A 23,973-nucleotide genomic window follows, 5' to 3' on the forward strand; every position below is an offset into this window, starting at 1 on the left:
GCCCCTCTCTGTTCTGTTCTGTTTTCCCACTCTCAGTGAGTCTTAGGTCTGAACCATCTAGCGACTGGGCCAAAGCCTGTACAAATGTATATCATTTGTGTCTTGGGGTGGTTCTTCTAAGGGTTTATATACAGTTGTGCTGTTAGTTGTAATTTTTATACACATGGGTCACTGTATTGTAATGATTGTCTTAAGATTAACGGTTTCCATGCAGATGTACATTAGAAATTTTAGATCATCAGACATCAAGACTGCATCTGCATAAGAACCACTAATTCTTAGTATATCAAAACAGGTCTTAGGTCAGGCTACATGAACTACAGGAAGACTGGAAGGTAGCCAATGTTATCCTAAATTATTTTGCAGTGAAGTCAGCAGGATTTTACTATGCAAAGTTATAGCTGTTTATGCCTAAACCTATGATTCTATATTCATTCTGATAAAAAACCCCCCCCAAAAAAACCATACAAATCATCACCTATACACAAGGCTTGTCAACTTCAGAATGCAGTATATTCAGGAATACATCCTTATTATGTTTGCACATGTACAACGTTTCTCCAGTTCATATTCTTTGCCCCATTATGTTCAGCTCTGCTTGAGTAGTGCAGTCAGCCGACAGACTGTGACAACAGGCTGTCAATCAAATGTGCTCACTGGAATATTGAGACCACACGCACAAACTCAGCCAGTACTGATGAGTCAGTTTAGTTGGGTTTTGAGTTGAGTTTTATTATATTGCTCATCTGTTTTAAAAACTTGCCTAATGTTTAAATAGAGGACTCCAGTTTAGTATCATGCAAGCATTTTTAATACTTAATAATATGTTCCCTGGGTCTTTAGGAGGCTAGACATCTGGATCCTGCAAATGAAAGTGTAAGAGGATCACTTCATTATCTAGGGGACACACTACAGGCGTTCCCTGTGTTTACAAACAATCCGACAGCACCTACATGCACTAAACTCACATGTTACCTTGGCTATTTGTATTCTAGATGGATTCTTTCATTTTTAACTATGCTTTCTATTCTTCACATTCCGTATCAGATTTAGTCATATCATATCCTTTACACTGAAAGCAGTATAGTTTGTAAATACCGAAAATGGCATTTAAATGGCTTTGAAATTATACAGCTTACCAAACTATACATCTTAACAAACTAACCAGCAATATCCAACCCAGCCATGTCCACAACACTCTAACCTCCAAGGTGTGTAAAAGGAGAAAAATGGCCATCACAGCCAAACACTTTGAGATTTCATGATGATTTGCTGTTTGACAAAATTTGGCAATTTGGTCTGCCGTGCTATAAGTACAGGGCGCTGAAGATGCTGCATTGTATTGTCTATGACTCTCACTCCAGAGATGTCTGAAAGCTTTTCTGTTTCCCAGGGCTACACCCACTGTTGCTATCCCCCACCCCACCCCCCCTCCGGTCTGTCAGCCTGAGTAAGTGTGTTCATAAAAAGAGGCTCAGGGAGAAGAATCATCCATGACCAATGCTAAAAACCCCACAGCCTCCAGGCGATACAGAGCTCAGCTCTGCTAGACAGCCATACACGCCTGCTGGGCTCGTGTCTGTTGTGTGATGCTGAGTGGTGCGAAAGTAAATCCACAAAACTGAAACAAAGGTTAACATGAAAATGCAAAATATTAAAAGCTCAGTTTGGTGTTCAGGGTGCACTTGCTCTAGGGCCATTAGGGGCAGGTTTGCCTAACATGGACTATTATAAGAGCAATAAACTAATCTTAGGACATGGCAGAATGGTGGTGACCAGTCATAACATCACCCAGACTTGGCAGAAGACTTTCTGAAAGCCAGTTTTGACTCTGTCGCCATAGACACAATCTGGCACCGACCATCATCATTCTCTATATCTCTGTCAGTGTCTTGCCCACACACACATCCTCTAGCTACTCTATTCATGGACAGGCTGAGGTGCTGAGCAGGCCAGGATGTCTCTGGTGCTGCGTCAAGGGCAGGGTATAGCTGGACAAATGTGGGCTCTGAATGATGGGTCAGCCCCACAGCCAATACACTGACCCACAGACAAGCACTGCCCTACAGCCAAACACTGCCCCACAGACTGCTTCATTGAATCATTAATAGTCTTCGTTACAACAGCAAGAGAAGAAAAGGAGTGAGAGAGGAGAGAGAGATGAAACAGATCAGTAGGAGAGAGAGGGATCAGAGAGAGAGGGATCAGAGAGAGAGGGATCAGAGAGTTGTTAGGTGTTGGCTACGAGAATAACATAAACGAACGTGAATATAAAGGGAAAAGGGGCGCGAATAAAGGAATGTGGGAGCGGATGAAACCATGAGCTGGGATTCATAAGGCTGAAAGTGCTCTGAATACAACCACATGTAACATAATTATGCTCCTTTGGCACGGTGCTTTCCGAGGCCACATTTTCATACAGAGCTCAATGCCTCTTCTTTCTCATCCAGCAGGACTTCTCGATGCATATCACAAAGCAGTGAGAAATCGCAGGAAGAAAGAGAAAGGCACAATAAAACCTAAAAAGCAGGGCTTGGTATGGCATGTTAGAAACGCTGTACTGAGCTGTTTTCTCCTTCCATGCTCTCCCGGAGATGGGAACGATCTCTAATATTCCCCTTAGTGCTTCCCATCACCTACTTAATGGGTTCTGTGGGGTCCTCTCGCTTGGCTCTCTTCTCTGCTGATAGCTGCTCCCACTTGAAATGAAGACTCCAGTCAAAGCCTGGAGAGACAGACAGAGAGAGAGAGAGAGAGAGAGAGAGAGAGAGAGAGAGAGAGAGAGAGAGAGAAGGAGGGAGGAAGAGGGTTAGAGAGAGAGGGAGAGAAAGAGAGAGAAGGAAATTAAAAGCAGAGACAGAAAGAGATAACTGGTACAGGCAATGGAAGGGTTTTATTCTTAACAGTTCATAAAGCCTTGTGATTCATTTTGAGCAACAGCATGAATGCAAATTGTGACTACTGTGGCTTTATTTGACACATTAGGAGAGAAGGCAAATCTTGAGGTTAGTGGTATGAGAGCTTCACTTTAGTCATACCGCCCTGCAGGTCTGAGGAGGCAGCAACATATGCAAATGTGTCCATGCTGATGATGTCAATCACTGGGCTGGCGACACAGTGTGGGTCCTGAAATGAATTAAGTTTGTTTAAAATCATCATCTTAATTATGCTGTTCAAACTTAATTAAGAAATAACTGCATTTCTGAGGCATTTTTCAAGGCATTAATCTAAATTCTAAGGCAAATTGAATGCAAAGACAAAAAGACAAAAGGTGCTTAGGGTTTTATCAGCATGACTTCACATCTAAAGAGGGGGAAAATCAATGAGCACTGCGATTATTTGAGTTAAGATTGTGTGAAAGTGTACACACACACACACACACACACACACACACACAAATAACACACACACACAAATACATGCTCTGAATCTTCTCCTGACACTTGCTTTGACCAAATCATTAATTCTCTTCACGCTTGACACTCTTGTCCTTTCGTGGTGGCAAGATGTACAAAAAAAAATCCATATACACATACAAGAAATGTACAGACTTCATACATATACAAGGAAGTACAATTTGGCATTTCTATTCTAACATGTTTTTTCAGCTGGTTTCTTTTACTAGCTTGAATAAAAAAAAGTGCACTACATAAGTAATCTGTCTGGCCCTGCAGAAGACTCTGTACCTCCTTGATCATCTGCAGCAGTGGTGGAAGCCAGTCCTTGTTGACCTCACAGTGGCTGTCCAGAAAGGTCAGGACTCCTGCTCCAGCTGCGTCAGCTCCTCGAACCCTGGACCTGATCAGGCCTGAGCCACAGAGGACAGCAAACCAGTTCAACTCCACCACTATCCCCAGTTCACAATTACCTCCACAACACGGCTCCCAATGTTTGGTGTTATGAAGACATTGCTACTGTAAACAGGAGATGTTTCCAGAGGTTGGGATATTTCAGACTTTAAATATATGAGAAAATAGGGAACAGCTGATACCTTGTCAATCTCTCTAACAAATGAGTACCAAACAATCAGATGGTTTGATAATGAGCATTCACACATTTGAATGGCACACAGTCTAATCTGAAGCTGTTATATCTAGGACAATGTGTTTTGAGACTAAATAGACAGGGATGCGATTATGAGTTTAAGGGTTCAGTTGCCTTGTATGAGGAGACGGGATATTAGCAGGGAACAGCAAACTCAGTGGCATTGTTAAAGTGCACAACTCTTGCTAAGATTCACACTGCAAGGCAACTTCAGCCAATTAAAAATCCCATTTCATTGTCAATAAGGCTTTATTTTCTGGATGAGTAAGTGCATTTTCCTCTACATAATGTGTGTGTGTGTGTGTGTGTGTGTGTGTGTATGCATGTATGTGTGTGTGTGTGTGTGTGTGTGTGTGTGTGTGTGTGTATGTGTGTGTGTGTGTGTGTGTGTGTTTGTGTGTGTGTATTTGAGTGTGTGCGCGTGCATGTATGTATGTTAGTGTGTGGGGGGGGGATGTCAATGTGTGTGTGTGTGTGTGTTTGTGTGTGTGTGTGTGTGTGTGTGTGTGTGTGTGTGCGTGCGCGCACTTGTGTGTGCCCGCAAGCATATGTTTTTGTGTGTGTGCGTGTGCATGTGTGGGTGTAGGTTTGGGTGTGCATGTACATGTTTGTGTGTGTGTGTGTTTTGTGTGTGCTCATGCATGTGTGTGCATTTCACCTACAGCTAACAGAGTTACTAGAGCATAACGGCGTTACAGCTAACAGAGTTACTATAGCAGATCAGTGTTACTATAGTAGAACAGCATTACAATAGCAGAACAGCATTACTATAGCAGAACAGTGTTACTATAGTAGAACAGCGTTACTAAAGTAGAACAGTGTTACTATAGCAGAACAATGTTACTATAGCAGAGCAGCATTACAGCTAACTATAGCAGAACAGCGTTACTAGAGTAAAACGGTGTTACTATAGCAGAACATTACTATAGCAGAACAGCATTACAGATAACTATAGCAGAACAGCGTTACTATAGTAGAACAGTGTTACTATAGCAGAACAGTGTTATTATAACAGAACAATATTATTATAGTAGAACAGTGTTACTATAGCAGAACAGTATTACTATAGCAGAACAGTGTTACTATAGTAGAACAGTGTTACTATAGCAGAACAGTGTTACAGCAAAACAGAGTTAAAACAGCAGGATAGCACACACTGTTTCTTGCTCCAGGACAATAATGGGGTTTAAATGCATTAAACCTTTTAACAAAGTTCCTTTGTTACAGAGTTGACTGAACACAATCTTGCACATTAGTCAGTGGTGTACAAGCGACATTGTGTGACTATGTATAATAAAGCCTCGTAGCTTAGGGATAAATGGGTGAACAGCAGACAAGTGATTCCATTTATTATTAGCAAAAGCTTTTGCTGCATCAGTTTACTGATTTAATCCTATTTCTTCTTTTTCATGCATGATTTTTTTTTTACAGTACTGACAATGTTTTAATCAGTTCTGCTATGGAAGCTGCTTACTACACAGTTAGTGTTTTAATGTCATCCTGAAAAGATGCAAAAAATGTGAGAAGAAGAAACATCTGACACATTTATCTCTCAGCTGTTTAACTTTGCTATTTCCTCAGTATTTTTTTACTATGCCTCTGGAGAGGAGTTTAGTTTTGGTGATTTGGGTTAACCACTATGGTTTACATGTTATTAAAATTTAAAATAATTATGTTATATTCTTATCACCTCTAACTGTCTTTATCTTAAACTTAGGTCAGTTATGAAGGCATACAGAGAACCCCAGGACAATTCTCTCACCCAGTGACCATGTGGTTTGACTCTAATGTTAATAAACATGGATTATTAACACTTTTCAACAATTCTATCTAGAATAAATCTCATCCACTGGGAGAAATAACACTCAAATGAGAATAGGGTATGACTTAGCTTGGATGTGGCATCATACATGGTCCAATCTATCTTACAAAGAATCTAGACTCCAGCTTACCAAGTAATTCATATGCATAAATTTGTCTTATTCCATGTTGTACTTAAATGCAACACTGGAAGGGTTTCCACTGTAACACTAATGCAGTCTGCATTCTGCAGCAAGTTTAGCAAATTCTAGTAATGCATGTTATCTACATTACCTAACATGCTTGAAATTCCTAATTGCACAAACCCCTGTCTGTGTTTATTAAATGATGATAGCTCTTTAACTTCAGTTCAAATGCATTTAATTTTTGTTGGTCTAACAGCAGATAAAAAGACTATCATGTGTAACTGGTTTAATCCACATATACAGATATCATCACAGTGTTTACTCTTCTATTATGATATTATCTCTCTTGAACAGACTATAGGAATGGTCACACAAATGCATTTTAGTACTGACATGATGTGTCTCAGAATGGTCAGATGGACTCAGTTTTTCATCTGGTAAATGCTACACTTCGCTGAGAGACACAACACTTTCCAGAAACACACTACACTTTCCAGAAACACACTACACTTCCCTGAGAGACACCACACTTTCCAGAAACACACTACACCTCCCGAAGAGACACTACACTTCCCTGAGAGACACCAAACTTTCCAGAAACACACTACACTTCCAGCAAGACACTACACTTCCCTGAGAGACACTACACTTTCCAGAAACACACTATACTTCCCTGAGAGACACTACACTTTCCTGAGAGACACTACACTTCCCTGAGACACTACACTTTCCTGAGAGACACTACACTTTCCTGAGACACTACACTTTCCTGAGAGACACTACACTTTCCTGAGACACTACACTTTCCTGAGAGACACTACACTTTCCTGAGAGACACTTCACTTTCCTGAGACACTACAATTCCCTGATAAACACTACTTTTTCCTGAGAGACACTACACTTCCCTGAGAGACACCAGTTTCCTGAGAGACGCTACACTTTCCTGAGAGATGCTACACTTCCCTGATAAACACTACACTTTCCTGAGAGACACTACTCTTCCCAGATAAACACTACACTTTCCTGAGAGACACTACACATTCCTGATAAACACTACACTTTCCTGAGACACTACACTTCCCTGATAAACACTACACTTTCCTGAGAGACACTACACTTCCCTGATAAACACTACTCTTTCCTGAGAGACACTACACTTCCCTGAGAGACACCACACTTTCCTGAGAGACACCACACTTTCCTGAGAGACACCACACTTTCCTGAGAGACACCACACTTTCCTGAGAGACACTACACTTCCCTGATAAACACTACACTTTCCTGAGAGACACTACACTTTCCTGAGACACTACACTTCGCTGATAAACACTACTCTTTCCTGAGAGACACTACACTTTCCTGAGACACTACACTTCCCTGACAAACACTACTCTTTGCTGAGAGACACTTTCCTTGGCTAAAATACCACCCATCACTAGCAAGGCAGGTTATCATCCATTAGGACAGCTAACCTGTTAAACAGCAAACAGCTCAGCTCAGCAACTCTAATGGGATTTCATTACACAGTAAGTGCTGTTTTAGCTGTAGCTGTCTCCAAGGCACTGAGCATTACTCCCAGCCACAGCAACAGTGCGAGGAGACGGCCGCTGGCCATACTGAAGTGGCAAAATCAATATTTTCCGTTTAAAAGCCTCCCATGTTTTCAGTTAGGCACAGGCCAAAACACTTTGCTTAGAAATGGATTTTTAAATCTTTATATCAAGCATCCTAAACGCTGTTTGCACAAGATGTTTACAGCATAATCCATGTTCTATCAGGTTGTAGAGGTAATGTATCTGTCCAGCCAAATGGGCAGGGGAAGGGCACATGTGTGTATGGGGGCGGGGTTATAATGGGGACATGTGTGTCTGGGGGCGTGGTTACAATGGGAACATTTGTGTCTGGCTCTGGGGTTAAAATGGGGACACGTATATATGGAGACGTGGTTAAAATGGGGACATGTGTATGGGGGTGTGGGTGAAATGGGGATGTGTGTGTATGGGAGTGGGGGTTGAACAGAATTTTTGACAAAAGATCTATATCTTTTACATACATACTAGATAACAGATGGTACGGACTACACAAATTTTCTATTCCCCAATTTATTGTGTATTACCCAATCTTTTCTGATCCTGATACAAAAGTGAAGTACAAAGTCATTTGACAAAGCCAGGAAGTGGTGATCTTATGAAAATTAATAATATAACAGGAAGTGCAGTGTAAAAGTTATTTTCTGAAACTGCTAAACAAGCTAAAGGTTAGTATACAGCCAGCCTCTGACTAGGGTTAGGGATTGGGTCTCTGTCAGCAGTGCAGTCAACGGCCTAGTCTGTATTTATACTGTCAGAGTAAAGCATTTACTAGTGCTCACCACCAACTATAAGGAAACAAAGAGAACTGCACTGCCCCTGCTGACAAAACATACTAAATTCATACAAATGAAGAGGGAAAGACAGGGAGAGAGAGAGAGAGGGGGGGGGGGGGTGTTAAGGCTGAGAGACTAGTTTACCTTCTCTTCGATTATTGCGAAGACACCTTACTTTGGGCAATTTAGTGAGAAGGAGGCAGTCGTTTTCTGAAAGAATAAACTCAATTAATTATCAGAAAGAATGAAATGATTACAATTTTCATTATCCAAGGCTCTCATTTGTTTCATTTACAAGAAAATATATTTAGGACTCTTCATGCCTGAAGAGAAGCAAGTGAAAGATTCCTTGTTACTCACGGTCATGGCTGAAGTCATCTACCAAGATTATCTCGTGAATCAAATGCACAGGCGTCCGATTTAGCACACTGAGAGAAAGAGGAAGAAGCCATGAGCCACAAACACACAAAGAGCAAAATATTCAATAAACCCAGAATGTAATAAAACATGATTTAAAACTTTTTGTTTTTAAAGTCAATGCTGATGTTTTATAGTGAATGGCAATAACTATGCTTACTACAGCATATATTTATCACAATAAATATTTATCACATCATATATTTATTAAAAGAATCACTCTTTGAATTGCCCATATCTTTCACTATAATTTCACTATAATAGAAAGTCAGGAAAGGTGACCGTCTCAGAGGCTGCTACTGGGTTAGCACAAAATTCTAAATTAAAACTTGATAACTATTGATTTCAGTTGTCAGATAGATGATGGTGATATTAGGTCAAGGATGATGGTGAGATTAGGGCATGAATGATGACAGTAACCACTGGCTAGGATTCAAACTGATGTTGTAACCTTGTGGGGACGAGGGTTTCCTAAATCCAACACTGTACTGGTCCTGTGCTCATGGGATGATAGAACTGCTATTAGGCTTTCGACTGTAGTCTACCATTGCTTGTACCACGTGCCACCTAGACACGTTGATCACACACACACACACACACACACACACACACACACACACACACACACACACACACACACACACACACACACAAGTATACATACAGACACACACAGACTTCTATTCTGTTCCATTATGAACGGCCCTAACTGAAATATTTTTTTTTTTAGTGAAGTGAGGAAAGGTTTTATAGTGGTGCCCCACCTCCTTCATCTGAAGCAGTGTTTGATGGTAATGGTGTGGTGTAGTTTTCTGCTAATGTGCTACATTTAGAAAAATGCCTCAAAACGAAATAAATCCATTATTTGCTTTGATGTACTCTGTTATGGCACAGATATTAATGGTATTTCAAGAAAAAGAAATGTCTGCATATTGTATCCTTGTCTACAAAGTTTGATATCTGTATTACTTCACCTCACAAGATTGCCAGACACTTCCCAAATGACATCAAATGTCTTCAGAAGCATCTAGATTAAAACAAAGGCTTATGTGAGCATTGTTGCAAAGGCTGAAGGCCTGAAACACTGCTCTCTTCTGTAGGAGAAATGCATCGTTCCCATTAAAAGCCCTGATTTAGGCACCAGGAGAGACTGAGAGAACAAGTGAGTTCACAGAAGCTTCCAGAACATTGTCCTCCACCTCTAAATGCTACTCGGTAGTAACAGCATCTGTCAGCACACACACCAATCAAACAGAGCCCCAGGCCATACTTCAAAACTCATTCTGTGTAAATGGTCGGTGGTGGTGGTGTGTGTGCATGTGTGTGTGCATGTGTGTGTGTATGTGTGTGAATATGTATGTGTGTGTGTGTGTGTGCGCGTGTGCATGTGCATGCAGGTATGTGAATGCATGTGACTGAAATCTGCATAGAAGAGAGGTCAAATAAAAATCTTTATGAGGCCATTTCTTCTTTTTAACTGTCTGTGCTGTTACTAAACACAAGGACAAATTTAACCTCAGTATGTTTATTCAGTATTTCTAGATTCACATACACCAGAAGGAATTTAATGACTCCAAAAATGCTTTTATAAAAAGGACAAATATTTGCTCACATTTGTATCATGATGGCTAAAAGTGTATTACAAAAAAAGTGCATTACAAAACCCTTCTGTTATCTATGGAGACCAATTATCACCATACAATGTGGTCAGCACATTACTGGGAAATGGATTCTACTTGGAGTGATTAGTTACTGGCTGGATGGAAAACTGCTAAGCCACATGAGTGTTCTCAGTGTACTCATTAGCACACACGGAGCTGAACTTTGTCATGACAGAGTGGCTCATGACAGCTCAGAGTTCAGTTCAGCCAGTCTGAGTGCTGAGTTTAGCCCAGTGTTAGCTGCTAATGTCATCTGTGTTAGTGATGATTCTCAGGGAGGTGCAAGGTCATTTATATCAGTGAAATAACAGCAGAGATATCAATGAGAAACAGTGGATATAACAGTGAATATATCAATGAGAAAACAGTAGAGATATCAGTGAGATAACAAGAGATATCATTGAGAAAACTGCATATATCAGTGATATTACAGTGGAGATATCAGTGAGAAAACTCAGTGGATATATCAGTGAGATGACAGTGGAGATATCAGTGAGAAAACTCAGTGGCTATATCAACGAGATAATCATGGAGAAAACACGGCAGGTGAGGCTGGAATGGCTTGGTTCCTCACTCAGGAACATATAGTGATCTACCAGATTTAGAGCTCTATTATTTATGGGCACTAGAAATTGAAGTGAGGGTGGTAAATGGTGGGTGAAAGGCCCACATCAGCACTAGGCAAAGCAAAGCAGGGCACCTCCACATGGTATTAATGCTCCTCATGTTCAAATGGTCTGGTAGGACACTGAGTGTAATGAGTGCAGAGGACAGATCTCTGTAAGCAAGCGTAACATGTAGAGGACAGATGTCTGTACGTGAGTGTAACACGCGTAGAGGACAGATCTCTGTAATTGAGTGCAATGTGTGTAGAGGACAGATGTCTGTAATTGAGTGTAATGCATGTAGAGGACAGATGTCTGTAATTGAGTGTAATGCATGTAGAGGATAGAGCTCTGTAATTGAGTGTAATGCGTGTAGAGGACAGATGTCTGTAATTGAGTGTAATGCATGTAGAGGACAGATCTATGTAATTGAGTGTAATGCATGTAGAGGATAGATGTGTGTAAGCGAGTGTCATGTGTGTAGAGGACAGATGTCTGTAAGCGAGTGTCATGCATGTAGAGGACAGATGCCTGTAAGCGAGTGTCACGTGTGCAGAGCTACTCACCTCCTGACTGTGCGTAGCAGAGTGGAGCGAGCTTCGTTGTGGAACGTGATCACGATGCTAGTGGAAGGTAGCTCTGAGTCATAGTGCAGCGTCGAACACCTGTGAAGACACGGCAATTCAGAGGAATAATGAGGCACCCTGGTATCAATTAGTGTGAATATGTTCAAATGAAGATCAGAGCACCTTTCTGTGCAGTATGCCCTGTGTCATTAGCCATCTGAGCACATTTGCATTAAGCTGTAACAAGTCAAACAAAAGTTAGTGACATCTACTGGGCGTTAGAGTGCGCACCGTTTTCAAGCTTCCAAAAGCCAAAAATGTTGTTGGTAGATCAGTGTTAAAACAAGATAGGCATGTGAGAAAACTGGTACTGGGATAACAGGGGGAGTGTGATCTGAATGCTAACGCCTGACAATGGCAGAACCCCGAGGAGCAGAGTCGTCAGCTATGGAGTTTCTCATTAAAAACTGTAGAGGCTCATTAAAAGTCAACAGCAGATCACATCTATCCTCACCACATGATCTCAAGGCAGGAAGAAGAAAACCTGTAAATTTAGACTTTAGCTGCAAGTTGAGAAATAATAAACCTTTTGTATTATTATTTTCTATATATAATACTCAGGGAGAGGTTTGAAGCTAAAGATTCATGAGTTTGTCAATTTTTCCTTAGAAAATATACAACATACAACTTTAGAACATCTAGGATATAGCTGTAGGAAAAGCAAGAGATTATGGTAATAGACAAGATAAGATAAGATAAGATACAAGATAAATTCTGTGATCTCAGTTAATTGTGCTCACATGTAAACATCTTTCTGTTGTAGCCTGATCTCCTTATACAGGCATTAGTTCAGGATTCATTTATTCTTATATGGTATACAGCAAATGCATGTTTAATGTATAGAGAACACACCGGTGGGAGAGCCGTTGATTCAGGGAAAAAGGGGGCTGATTGCACTTAAATATTGTACTCTGTCTAAAATTCCTTAACACACTCATACACTCTCATGCCTTTAAGAATCATGACACAACAGACAGAATGGGCCAATATGGAGTGGATGCAATTATAGTAATCAGTTTCTCAGCAATTATTTATTTATTTATTTATTATTGTAGTCAGGCATTATATGTCTAAAACACATATTATGTGACTAAAACACTCCAGTGTTGAGGTATCAGTGTCAGAGCTGTACACAGGTCTGAAGCAGCAGATATTCCAGTCCGGGTGGGTTTAACAGACAATGAGCACATCCTCTGGAATAACGACACACTCAAACTCCCACAGAGATTTCCCACAGAGCATTAACTCACACAAGTTGTCTCTTCTATCAAGGCTATTTCTCATTTACATTAACTTAGGGCACTAGAAATACTCTGCACACACTACTAGTGTTCCAAACCCTACAGCATTGTTCTTTAGATCCTTAAGGGTCTGATTAGTTTATATCCTACCCAGCAGGCCAGGTGACCACCACCGTTACTCAGCACTTTATGGGCTGAACTCACCATTAATCAGCACTTTATGGGCTGAACTCACCATTACTCAGCACTTTATGGGCTAAACTCAACATTACGCAGCACTTTATGGGCTGAACTCAGTGACCTGGAGCAGCTAAAACACTAATCCGTACAAAGAGTGCCAAGTTATGTTCTCATCTCATCAATGTCATATTAACCAGTAAGAGCTGCTATTTAGTATACGATTACTTCTGCAGTTTGCAAACACACTATATTAATTCCTGATCTGGGTAGACTAGTAGAACCCATATTAACCTTTTTAATATCCCATTACTCAAGCAGTTTAGAAAACACATAAACACTCTGTGTGGCTGACAATCTGCAGTATATGTGGTCCTTGTGTCTGATATGCAATTTATTTATTCAGTGCACAACCTGATCAATTTCGGCACCCAATCATCACCTGTTTGTTTGCCTTCTTTCATTTTAACATGATCCAACATTACCTCAATATGCAAATGCACAGCTGCATACAACAATGCAGACTTCAGAACAGATGTTTAAGGAGCTTCTGTTACTCTTTTTTTAAAGAGTCATCAGTCAAAAGTACCTTTAGACTCTGAACATTGAAGCAATATTCATATCAGTTCAACATGAAATGTCATATTTGCAAATGATGAAGAACAGAATTACAGCTTCAGAATCTGTTTCTTGCAGTTTTTGAATAACTGCTGGTTCTCGTGTATTGTATCTGATATTCGTGTAGTAATATATCTTATAGCTAACTAATTTTAAACAAATTGTGTGATAAAGACTACTACTCATGTTGTATAATGTAATACTTTTAGGTGCTAACTGTAAAATAACATGTGATTTAGATTTCACACATAAATAGACAAGTCATGGCCTTCATTAAAATATGATTGCCCTGTTGGATAAACAGTTGATACATTAGCTATGGTATTTTACTGTATCTATGGTATCTATGTGTACTTTAGTCATTAATTTATCTATCTAAAAATAAACAACAAAAACACCTCAGTGATTGGGCTTGGCATTCTGTCTGAACTATTTTTTAGACACCCTGGAAGCAGGAGCTCTCACTGCAGCAATAGCCCAAGGTCTTCCTGAGATAGGAGGATGGTTTAAACAGCAGAAAACAGAATAATATCAGAATGCCTGTCAGATACAACATCTTGTGGAGAGGAGAGCCCTTCACTGTGCACTGAGGATGACGGATGCTCTCCCAGAAAACCAGGAGCTGCAAAAGTCAGTTGGAGTGTTTCTCATGGAGATGAACCAGTGAAGCTGTTTCCTTATTCAAATGAAGTCGCTGATGGTCTGTACATGTTCTGTGCATTAAATACCCTAGCTGGTAATGTACTGGTGAAGGTTTGCATGCCCTCTGTGCATCAAATTCTCTTTTTAGACAGAGACTACAGTATATGGCCCCAGAAGCTAACACACAGCATATGGTGAGAGGATAGAAAAAGATACTAAACTGAGCTTAGTGTTCTAGAGGGATAATAATAATGCTTAGTCTGAACAGTTTTGTTTTGCTATGACTTTGCTGGGCAGAATCATTACTCCCATAGTAGGGTCTAGTACTCCAATCATAATGGTGTAGTCCTGCTATAGTAGGGTGTAGTCCTCCCATAGTATGGTGCAGTCCTGCTATAGTGGGATGTAGTCCTCCCATAGTATGGGGCAGTCCTGCTATAGTAGGGTGTAGTCCTCCCATAGTATGGTGCAGTCCTGCTATAGTAGGGTGTAGTTCTCCCATAGTATGGTGCAGTCCTGCTATAGTAGGGTGTAGTCCTCCCATAGTATGGTGCAGTCCTGCTATAGTAGGGTGCAGTCCTTCCATAGTATGGTGCAGTCCTGCTATAGTAGGGTGCATTCTGTCCACAGTATGGCAGGTTTTTTGTACTCTATCTGGTACTATGCTGTGCCTTATTATTACTTTTATTATTATTATTATTATTATTGTTGTTGTTGTTGTTGTTGATTAAGAATGTTTTGTAATTCCTGAATCCTGTGCATTATGTTTTCACCAGGACATGAGAACACATACATTCTAGTGTCTAGGGTTAAGTAACTAAATCACAGAAATAGTTCACTTACAAATGGCTGCAAACTGATCTATTCCATGCAGGCATCCATCAGGCCCCAACAATGGATCAACAACTCCAAATAAAAGAGGACACTGCTCATTCTGTTTAAAAAGGACACTGCTCTATCTGTTTAAATGAGCAAACTGCTCTATCTGTTTAAATGAGCACACTGCTCTGTCTGTCTAAATGAGAACACTACTCTTTCTGTTTAAATGAGGACACTGCTCTATCTGTTTAAATGAGAACACCACTCTTTCTCTCTAAATGAGAACACTGCTCTTTTTTTTAGCAAACACAGAGCTCTAATGGCCATTCACATAAAAACAAATATGGATCCATTAAATTTATAACTCAGCTGAACTGCCAATTAAGCAAAATGTACCCTCTTTAATTAGCTCTTCCCCTGCAGAGTCTCTTACTGATTGGCAGTACATACCACGCACTATAAACAGCTTCTTTGGGAAACTGCTTGAGAGAAGGAAAGGGATAGTTTTAATCATTCATACTTGTTCTCTCCCTAAAAAGAACTGCACGCTAGCATTTCTTCACCATGGCCAGAAAGTGGATTAACAGCATGTCTAATTGCGAGCTCCTGGCAAACAAGCTTATCAGTTATTAGCCCTCAGGGGCTGAAGCTGCACTGTGTTGGCTCATACCAATTCACTCTGGAAGCAGCTCTGCACCCTGGAGTTGCAGGCTGTTGATTTGGCATTAGGGCTATTGTCAGGGTGGTAGGATCCTGCAGATAATTGTCAGAATGTCATTTTGCATTTGGTTTAGCTCTCGGAGGATTAAATCCAGGCCTGTGGGTTTATTCCATTCCCCTGATGTTACAGTCAAAGATACCTGCAGGAGTGTGCAAGCAGAAGGGAAGTAATAAGCATCAGTTCTACACACTACTCAAATACATATCGGTGACAAGCCACCAAAACACAGAAGTTATTTTAAACCAAGTAACTGAGAGGCTCTTCTAAACTGGCAGCTACAAACAAGTCATGACTCCTGAAGGTTAGAAGCTGAAGAGAAAGTTGTTCTTTGTTTATACAACTTCAGCTTGTTAATTAGAGTCAGAGAGACCATGACATGCATGTAGCCAAACAAACAGCCCAAAATGAGGAGCTGAGTGCAGGATGGATAAGCTCCAGGAAGCCTCTCTGTTGGGAAATACAACATGGTAGAGTAGGGTAACAACAGGACACTGGAGCTGCATAATCAGACACCTCCTCACCTTTCATCCAAGATACTCTCTATTGTCACACAGACACTGCATGAATTATTTCATTACAGACACAGACATTTTATCTAATTGTCGACAGAGGCCTCTGACTGCTATAATAACTCTCACACACCAACCAAAAATACTACACTTTTACATGACTCACCTGTCACTTTAGTGTTTGACAAAGATGTTGTATACCACCCTTAAGATCATTTTTAATTTACACTATAAAATAATAAAAATGTTTTCTGCCATAGACTATGTTAGTATTAGTACAGTATAATATTTATGCAGGTAAATAGTGTTTGACTTATTGCTGTTTTGTTAACATTTGTAACTATTTTGTTTGCTTAAATGTTTGAAGAAAGAAAATATCCAGGTTTGCTGTGTTGCTTGGTGAACTCAAGACTGTATTAGATCTGCAAAGGCCTTTGTGACCTACAGATAATCAGTGTTAGCATGTCAGTGCAGAATGTTAACTTGTCAGACAGTTAATAGTTATGAAAAGGTAATATAAATTTGTTGGACATGTATGAATGTCTCATGTTTTCTGTAGAATTTACATAATCATAACATTATTCAATTACTAAATTTCAATTGTTCATTTTGGAAGACATAAGACTAGGATGGAAGTAATGGGTGACCATCTGAAGTAATTTCCCTTTGTATAACCTCAAAAAAAAAATAACAGTGACAAAATGCACAAAGCAGTTTCACACTGACACATAGTAGAATATCCATCTCTGACTGTTCCACTATCTCTCTATTCAAGAATGTAAACTATGGACTGTACCATTATCTCGCTATTCAATGTAGACTACAGTGTATAGGTCCTCACGTCTCTCTTAAGTCTCACTGGACTATTTATGTATACATTTTATCTATCTATCTATTTTATCTATCTATCCTGTTCTATGCTATAGAAGTATGCAATTAATAACTGGCTTCATGTGCAAATTCAGCCCTAAGTAGATCAATACTGGACCTCCAAGTAACCAAAACTTCACAAGGTCTGAGCGGCATGGTCTGAGCAGGATGGTCAGAGCAGTTGTCTGAGCTGTCCTGCAGGGAGTGGAACTGTAGCCAGAGTATCTGACCTCCCTAGTCTACAGCAGGGAGAGGCCATGTGGCCAGCTCCCCATGGACTGCCACAGGCAGTCGTTCCAGAGAATGGCTCAGATCAGACCAACACAGCCACATTAAACATTCTGTCTGGCATACAAGTGCAAGCACAAAGAAAAAACTCCAACCTCAACTAATGCAATTCTGATTAGGATAATAATACAAACATTGATTAATTACTTAATTAAGTTTTTCAAAAACACTAACCAACCTGATGAGATTACAGTTTAATTACAATAAACAGTTCATAAGACTTATTGACTCCTTGTCATATTTCAGGTCACCACTGATGTGTGGGACACATTTCCTCAAGGGATCAAAGAAATGACATTACAACAAGAGCTGAACAATCAGTTCAAATATCTGGAAGCATAGAATAAGACCTGTATAGTACCAGTATAGTACCATTATATAATCAGTGGGCAGACGAACATTTCTGCCCAATTAGCACTGAGCTCTTTTCATGCCAGTGAACTGAGTAAACCCAGTGCATGCTGGGGAGGTATCCTGTGTGCACATTACCATACGCATAGTGTATGCATTCTTAGCCAATTATGTGAGATGCAAAATAAAATATTTGTCTTTATTAAGCGTAACTGGGTTTGTCATAAAGATATAAACGTTTCAAGGCCTCCCCAAGCTGAGCAGATTTTTTACCTCACCTCTAAGCCTGAGTGAGCAGGAGGTTCAGTTGAAGCATTGTTAAATAGAGAATCTTAATGGGATATATCTGTTAACAAATATCTGTAAACAAATGTCTAAGTAATTGTATTGTACCATTTAAGGCAGGCTGCTATAGTAAACATCCATTACATGTGACTGTTGCAAGTAACTAAAGTTTGCTGTACAGTTAATTAATGTAAAAAGTTAAAATACTGTAAATATCCAGTTATCAGCAGTTACCACCAGTTTTCATGTAATTACCCTACAATTAGCACCTTGCCATGTGTTAAAAATATTTTTGCAAACATTTTATCTCATTATCATTTCAGTGTAATTTAATAGGAATATTTTAGTGTGTAGCACCATAGTGTAAATATTATTTTTAAGTATGTTTGGTTTATCCTTCATCACCATACTGAATGACCAATAATAGCATATACATTGTAAGGTTACTTTATAGTAAGAAATTTATAGTAAGACATTGTTCAGAATACAGTATGTTCCAGCAAAAAAGATCATATCAATAGTGAGTGTATACTCTATGGTATGTAAAAACATAAGACGACAGTTACATAAAAGTACATAAGTACATGTTTGAGAGATACCCCTAACCCTTTAATGAGGTACCCCTAACCCTTCTACACAGGTATGTCACAGCCAATGCATGTGAGCCAAAAGCAAGAAAACCCCAGATGCACACATAGGGCCTACCTGTAATGTCTGGTGTCTCTAAGGGCTCTATTACTGGGGACCCTCTCACTTTCCCTCTGATTAAACGCATATAGACTGTAGGGATCTTGGCCCGGCCTCCACCTGTGAGCGCTGAGGTAGCTCTTTTCTTCAAACTCTTCCAAGAGATCTTCCCATTCTGTGTCTGAGATCTGAAACAGAATATTGAAGCACACCAGTGAGCCTAGGGATAGGTTCAGATGCTTCTCTAAAATAGATTATGTTCTCCAACCCTAAACCTAACTTAGATTATGTTCCCTAACCCTAAACCTGATTTATATTATGTTCTCTAAACCTAAACCTGACTTAGATTATGTTCTCTAACCCTAAACTTTACCCTAGATTATGTTCTCTAACCCTAACCCTAACCTAGATTATGTTCTCTAACCTTAAACCTGATCTAGATTATGTTCTCTAACCCTAACCCTAACCTAGATTTTCAAACTAGCAGAAGAGAAGATCTAAAGTTTCTGTGGGCATATCAATCGGGTTTCTTGTTGTTGTTGTTGTTGAACACCGCCCACCTGGATGGCTGACGGCACTTTGGTTATTGCTGATGTTGACCTGAGCTTTCCTATACCTGAGCTTTCCTATACCTGAGCTTTCCTATACCTGAACTTTGTTTTACCTGAACTTTGTTTTACCTGAACTAGCACTTTGCTTGTTGAGAGTATGAATGGGGACTGATGATGTCTCTACTCTCACCTCCTCTGCAGCAATGAACACAATATTTTTCAAAAGGACATAAAAGACATATAATGTTATAAATTACATCTGTATCCATAGTGCCTGATTTTGCAGTACATCTATTTATCTTTAAACCTTCATGTGAGTGAAAATAAGATTAATCTGTCGATCTGTATTTTTTCAGGTATTCAAAACTGTTAATCATATGAATAATAATTAATGAAAACCATCTGTGATAAAATGGTTAATGTTGTTATACTGCAATCCTATTAGCCTTGAAGAAGACCTGTACCTCTGGATTGAACTGTGCCTTTAATGAGACAGCAGGCCATTGTAGTGGCACTGTGGTGAGCCTTCTCCCCAGACCTCATGCACCCTTCCGCAGTGCCGTCAGCCTGGCGAGGAAGTCATGGCCTGCTGCTTTACAATGGCTACAACAGCGTCTTTACAGCCCGTAATAGAGGTGGATAATTGCAGATGTCTGTTTCTTAAGATAGACTGCTAAGCATGACAATGACCAGGCCTTCAGTTCAGCTTGCACACCAGCAGGCTGCAAGGAGCGGTTGCACTGGGAGGATCAAATATGATATGTCCATTACAAATTTGTCATCATGACTCAGCGGCCCTTTTATTCAACAAAATAAAAAATGTATATATTGTGAAAATGCAGTGACAAAGTTTCAGATGTTAACCACTGAGTCATACACCACTTGCTGACACATTCACACATCGTAATGACGAGCTCAAAACAGTTTTGCACATTTCATTACTTTTATAAAGACCAACATTATCTAAACTCTGTATTTATCAGAGAGATGATATGATTATTCTCCTCTTTACTTTAAGCCAGATGTTTTAAACTTAACATCTGATAGACCTGTGCTATTTTAATGAAACAAACTCAGTTACATAAGATGAATTTAAAGAGAAAATTACAATAAAGAAATTGCCACTCTGTAAACTCATCTATCAACTAAGTAAAACTTAATTTTTCGGTACATGTGGAAGGTTTGTTACTACTGCACACACGTATTTCCCCAAGAAGTAAAAAAGGCCCCTATACATTTCTACATTTTCTGTACGTTATCTATATGTTCTCTGTAGGTTCTCTGTATGTTCTCTGCATGTTCTCTGCATGTTCTCTGCATGTTCTCTGCATTTTCTCTGCAAGTTGTCTGTACTGTACATTCTCTGTGTGTTCTCTGTACATTCTCTGTACGTTCTCTAGTGGAATCATTAGGTTAGTGTCGGTCCCTGTTGGAGTTCTGAATCATTTGGTCCTGAGTGCTCTCATACTGCCCACTAATGAGAGCAGGAGGACAGACCAAGGGAGTAGTAATTGGATATTTCCTGTCCTGTCATCTGTGCTCCAACTTGTGCCCATCCTTTTTATAGTTTTACAGCAAGTCATAGTCTGTGGTCTCTGGCAGCAGAGAGACAGCAGCTGGTTAGCTGCATGAGAGGGGAGAACAATATATTGTGGGTTAATCATTATCACAATATTAGGCTTTTTGAAAGTGGCAATGTGAAAGACCACGATATTCAGTTCTAACTAGGGGGATCCTACATGAAAATATAGCACCACTGAGTACAAGAAGAGTATACTACATGTCAGCAATACAGTACACGGAGAACACATTCACCATCTTATGATTAGGTCTGAGATCAGGAAATATGTTACACAGAGAACACATTCACCATCTTACCAGCAGGTCTGAGAGTTTACTACAAGTCAACAAACTCAATCTCCAGTGTTCCTGTTTCTGATGAATCCCTTATGTCCAAATCAGTTATTTGCTGAATTGAAATATAAACTGCATATTTTTTCAAGTCATATTACCACCATATACAGCAGTACATTTTTTCGTTACCTGCACTACAAATTTAAAACATGGGCTGTGGCTCATGGTTTTAGCCAGTTCTGCAGGACTGGGAGCCCATATATATCACAGCAGAGCTCATAACCATTCTCAGTTGGTGCTAAAGACTGAGTGACACACTTGACAATGTGGGAATCAAACTAATACATGATGACACAATAATAGCAGTTGCGTATATAGCCTACAACAAACAGCATGTTATGAACCAGACATAATACCAATGCCAGACATGATGAATCAGTTTTCTGATGTAACAAATGATAAGTGTTGTCAACAGATGCATGTGCAGTACATCTTCACATCTAAGAAGGCTGTGATGTCATTGATGTTTGATGAACATGTTAAACACACTGGCTACCCTTCATTATCATAGCCATATACACCAACACCTGACCTAGCAAAGCCATTTTAGGCTTCACATTTTATTTCACCAATAACAGCTATTTCAGGCTTTGCTTGCCATGTCGGGGTTTTGCTATAAATAGTTTGAGTGGCAAATAGCACTAGCAAATGTAATGTCCTGCAGGCAGTCCTGAAGAGACATTTCCTTGACACTCCTTTGGAGCTTTGTTTGCAGTAAAATGTAGCCCCACTGCCTGTGTTTGACGTCCAATGTCACAGTCATTAATCTTACCACAGAACAGCCTGAACAGAGCATTCAGGTTTTCTAGACATCATAGGTCTGGATTTTGTTTTTTCAACTTGTTTTATGCCAGAATAGAATAAATCACTTAAGGAAAGATTTAATGAAAAGATCCTTAAAATCATTCAATAATTTACTACAGAAGTCTCAAAAACATCAAAAATGTTTAGTCTTCCAAATATTATCATGATTATCCTTTCACTTAAGAAACACTTGAACATAGACATTTACATTATTTTAATCTCAGTAAATTTCTTGGACTGTATTTTTTCTACAGCATCCAAGCGCACAATCGCATTTATGAGTTTCACTCCCTTTCAAACTGAACCTAATTAAAAGATGCCTTGTACAATACACACAGCTGGAATTTAAAACATTCTAGTGAACAATAAATAATCCAAAGGTAACAAATGATTTGGTATTTTTGAGTTCAGTTTCAGCATGTTGACGCAGGACTAAGCACAGTAAAGGCACGGTGACACGGCAGCGTTTAGTGATTGAGCAAGTGCACTCAAAGTGACTTTGGCCGGCCGGACGGACACTGAACCGTTTTAAATGTAGCCCAAAATGAATCAACACATCCATTTTTGGATGTGGTATTTTGATGAGTGATACTGCTTTAACTTCTATCAAAACAAAAATACTCTATGACAAGCGTAAATATACCGCAGCAGAAACAATGCATTTAATAATTTAATGTAGGCCTAGTAATACATTTAAGCGCATTAATTATTATTTTATTTTTTATTTTTTTTTAGTAATGTATCTTTAGTATCTTTCTATGCCTTTTTTTGTACATGCTATACTGTAATCATTTAAGCAACCAAATATCCGTGCCTGTAAACAATGATGCCTACAGTATGCTGAAAAGGAGTGTCTGGGGTAGCCTACACTTCAACTAATCAGATTTCGAGACCATCTTAAAACTATGAATGTTAAAAATTAAGTGGGTGGAAAGTATATGGTTTTGACATCCTGATTACTGACAAACAAATCAAAGTTTAGGATTCGAGTCCGCAAACAGCATGTTATAATCTATGGGTTTACGGGCAACTCTTATTTAAAAAATAATTACAAATAAGGTAAAGATGAACTTGAACAACGACTGAAAATGGTTTTACATTTTCACTGTCACGTTTTTACAAAACCAGTAGGATTTTACGCAATGTCCTCAGAAAAATCCAGTGTAATAGGATACGTCCTCTGAGCAAAGTATTAATATGAGGCGGTTTTTGTATCGCGTGAATGCCTCGCGACCTTCCGTCTATTACAAACTCCTCTCACCTGGAGCAGGTTGCCCCTGCACGCGGGTTGCACACATACCACTCACCTCTTTCTCTTTTGGTTGCTCGTGTCTTTGGTCAGGTAATTTCCGACTGTTCAGAAGAATAAAATACAGTAAAGCAGCTATCCAGAACAACGCTGCCAGAGCTAAAGTCAGCTTTCGGGAAAGCCTTTTCATCTTTCACGCGGTTGTTTAAGCTACATGTTCCCCAACAATTTAACACCAGAAGCACTCTTCAGTCTCACGCGCTGTGAAAATGAACGGTTTGCGTGCTCGGGACCTGCTTTATATCCTCGTGAAACATGCAGGAATGGAGATCTGGCTCTCGTATGCAGCGCCGACTCGGTGTGAGCGATGTTGGACGTAGTCCAGCTTGATTAAAATCATCCTGTTCCGTTGAGGTGCAGACAAAATGTGAATGGGTTTAGCACCACCTACCGCGGAAAGATGTGGACCTTTTTTGTAATCGCACTAACTCCCTTCTCCAGTCCCCTTCTCATAATAAAAAAACAGTCGTTTATTTTATAATCCAGTTTAGTCTATAGCCATGTCATCGTCATATGTTCTTGA

General features: G+C 39.7%; 1 protein-coding gene across 3 annotated transcripts in view; it reads right to left on the reverse strand.

The window, feature by feature from the left end:
- Nucleotides 1-23,749, reverse strand: part of galnt14 (UDP-N-acetyl-alpha-D-galactosamine:polypeptide N-acetylgalactosaminyltransferase 14 (GalNAc-T14)) — a 32,639-nt gene extending 8,890 nt beyond the window's left edge. For 2 of the 3 annotated variants that reach the window (XM_027022821.3, XM_027022822.2), the window contains exons 1-8: nucleotides 23,449-23,749; nucleotides 18,891-19,060; nucleotides 11,605-11,703; nucleotides 8,716-8,783; nucleotides 8,500-8,565; nucleotides 3,687-3,808; nucleotides 3,039-3,126; nucleotides 2,641-2,725 (exon numbers count right to left, since the gene is read on the reverse strand). In XM_027022821.3, the coding sequence (XP_026878622.2) occupies nucleotides 2,641-2,725; nucleotides 3,039-3,126; nucleotides 3,687-3,808; nucleotides 8,500-8,565; nucleotides 8,716-8,783; nucleotides 11,605-11,703; nucleotides 18,891-19,060; nucleotides 23,449-23,580 (830 nt within the window). In that variant the 5' untranslated portion in view covers nucleotides 23,581-23,749. Of the gene's footprint in view, nucleotides 1-2,640; nucleotides 2,726-3,038; nucleotides 3,127-3,686; nucleotides 3,809-8,499; nucleotides 8,566-8,715; nucleotides 8,784-11,604; nucleotides 11,704-15,831; nucleotides 16,004-18,890; nucleotides 19,061-23,448 lie in introns of those variants that run through there. The other variant, XM_081718221.1, reaches the window with a different exon arrangement.
- Nucleotides 23,750-23,973: the final 224 nt, after the last annotated feature.

The sequence above is a fragment of the Electrophorus electricus genome, chromosome 7 (assembly GCF_041902795.1).
Source record: "Electrophorus electricus isolate QZ-2024a chromosome 7, ASM4190279v1, whole genome shotgun sequence".
Classification (NCBI taxonomy): Eukaryota; Metazoa; Chordata; class Actinopteri; order Gymnotiformes; family Gymnotidae; genus Electrophorus; species Electrophorus electricus.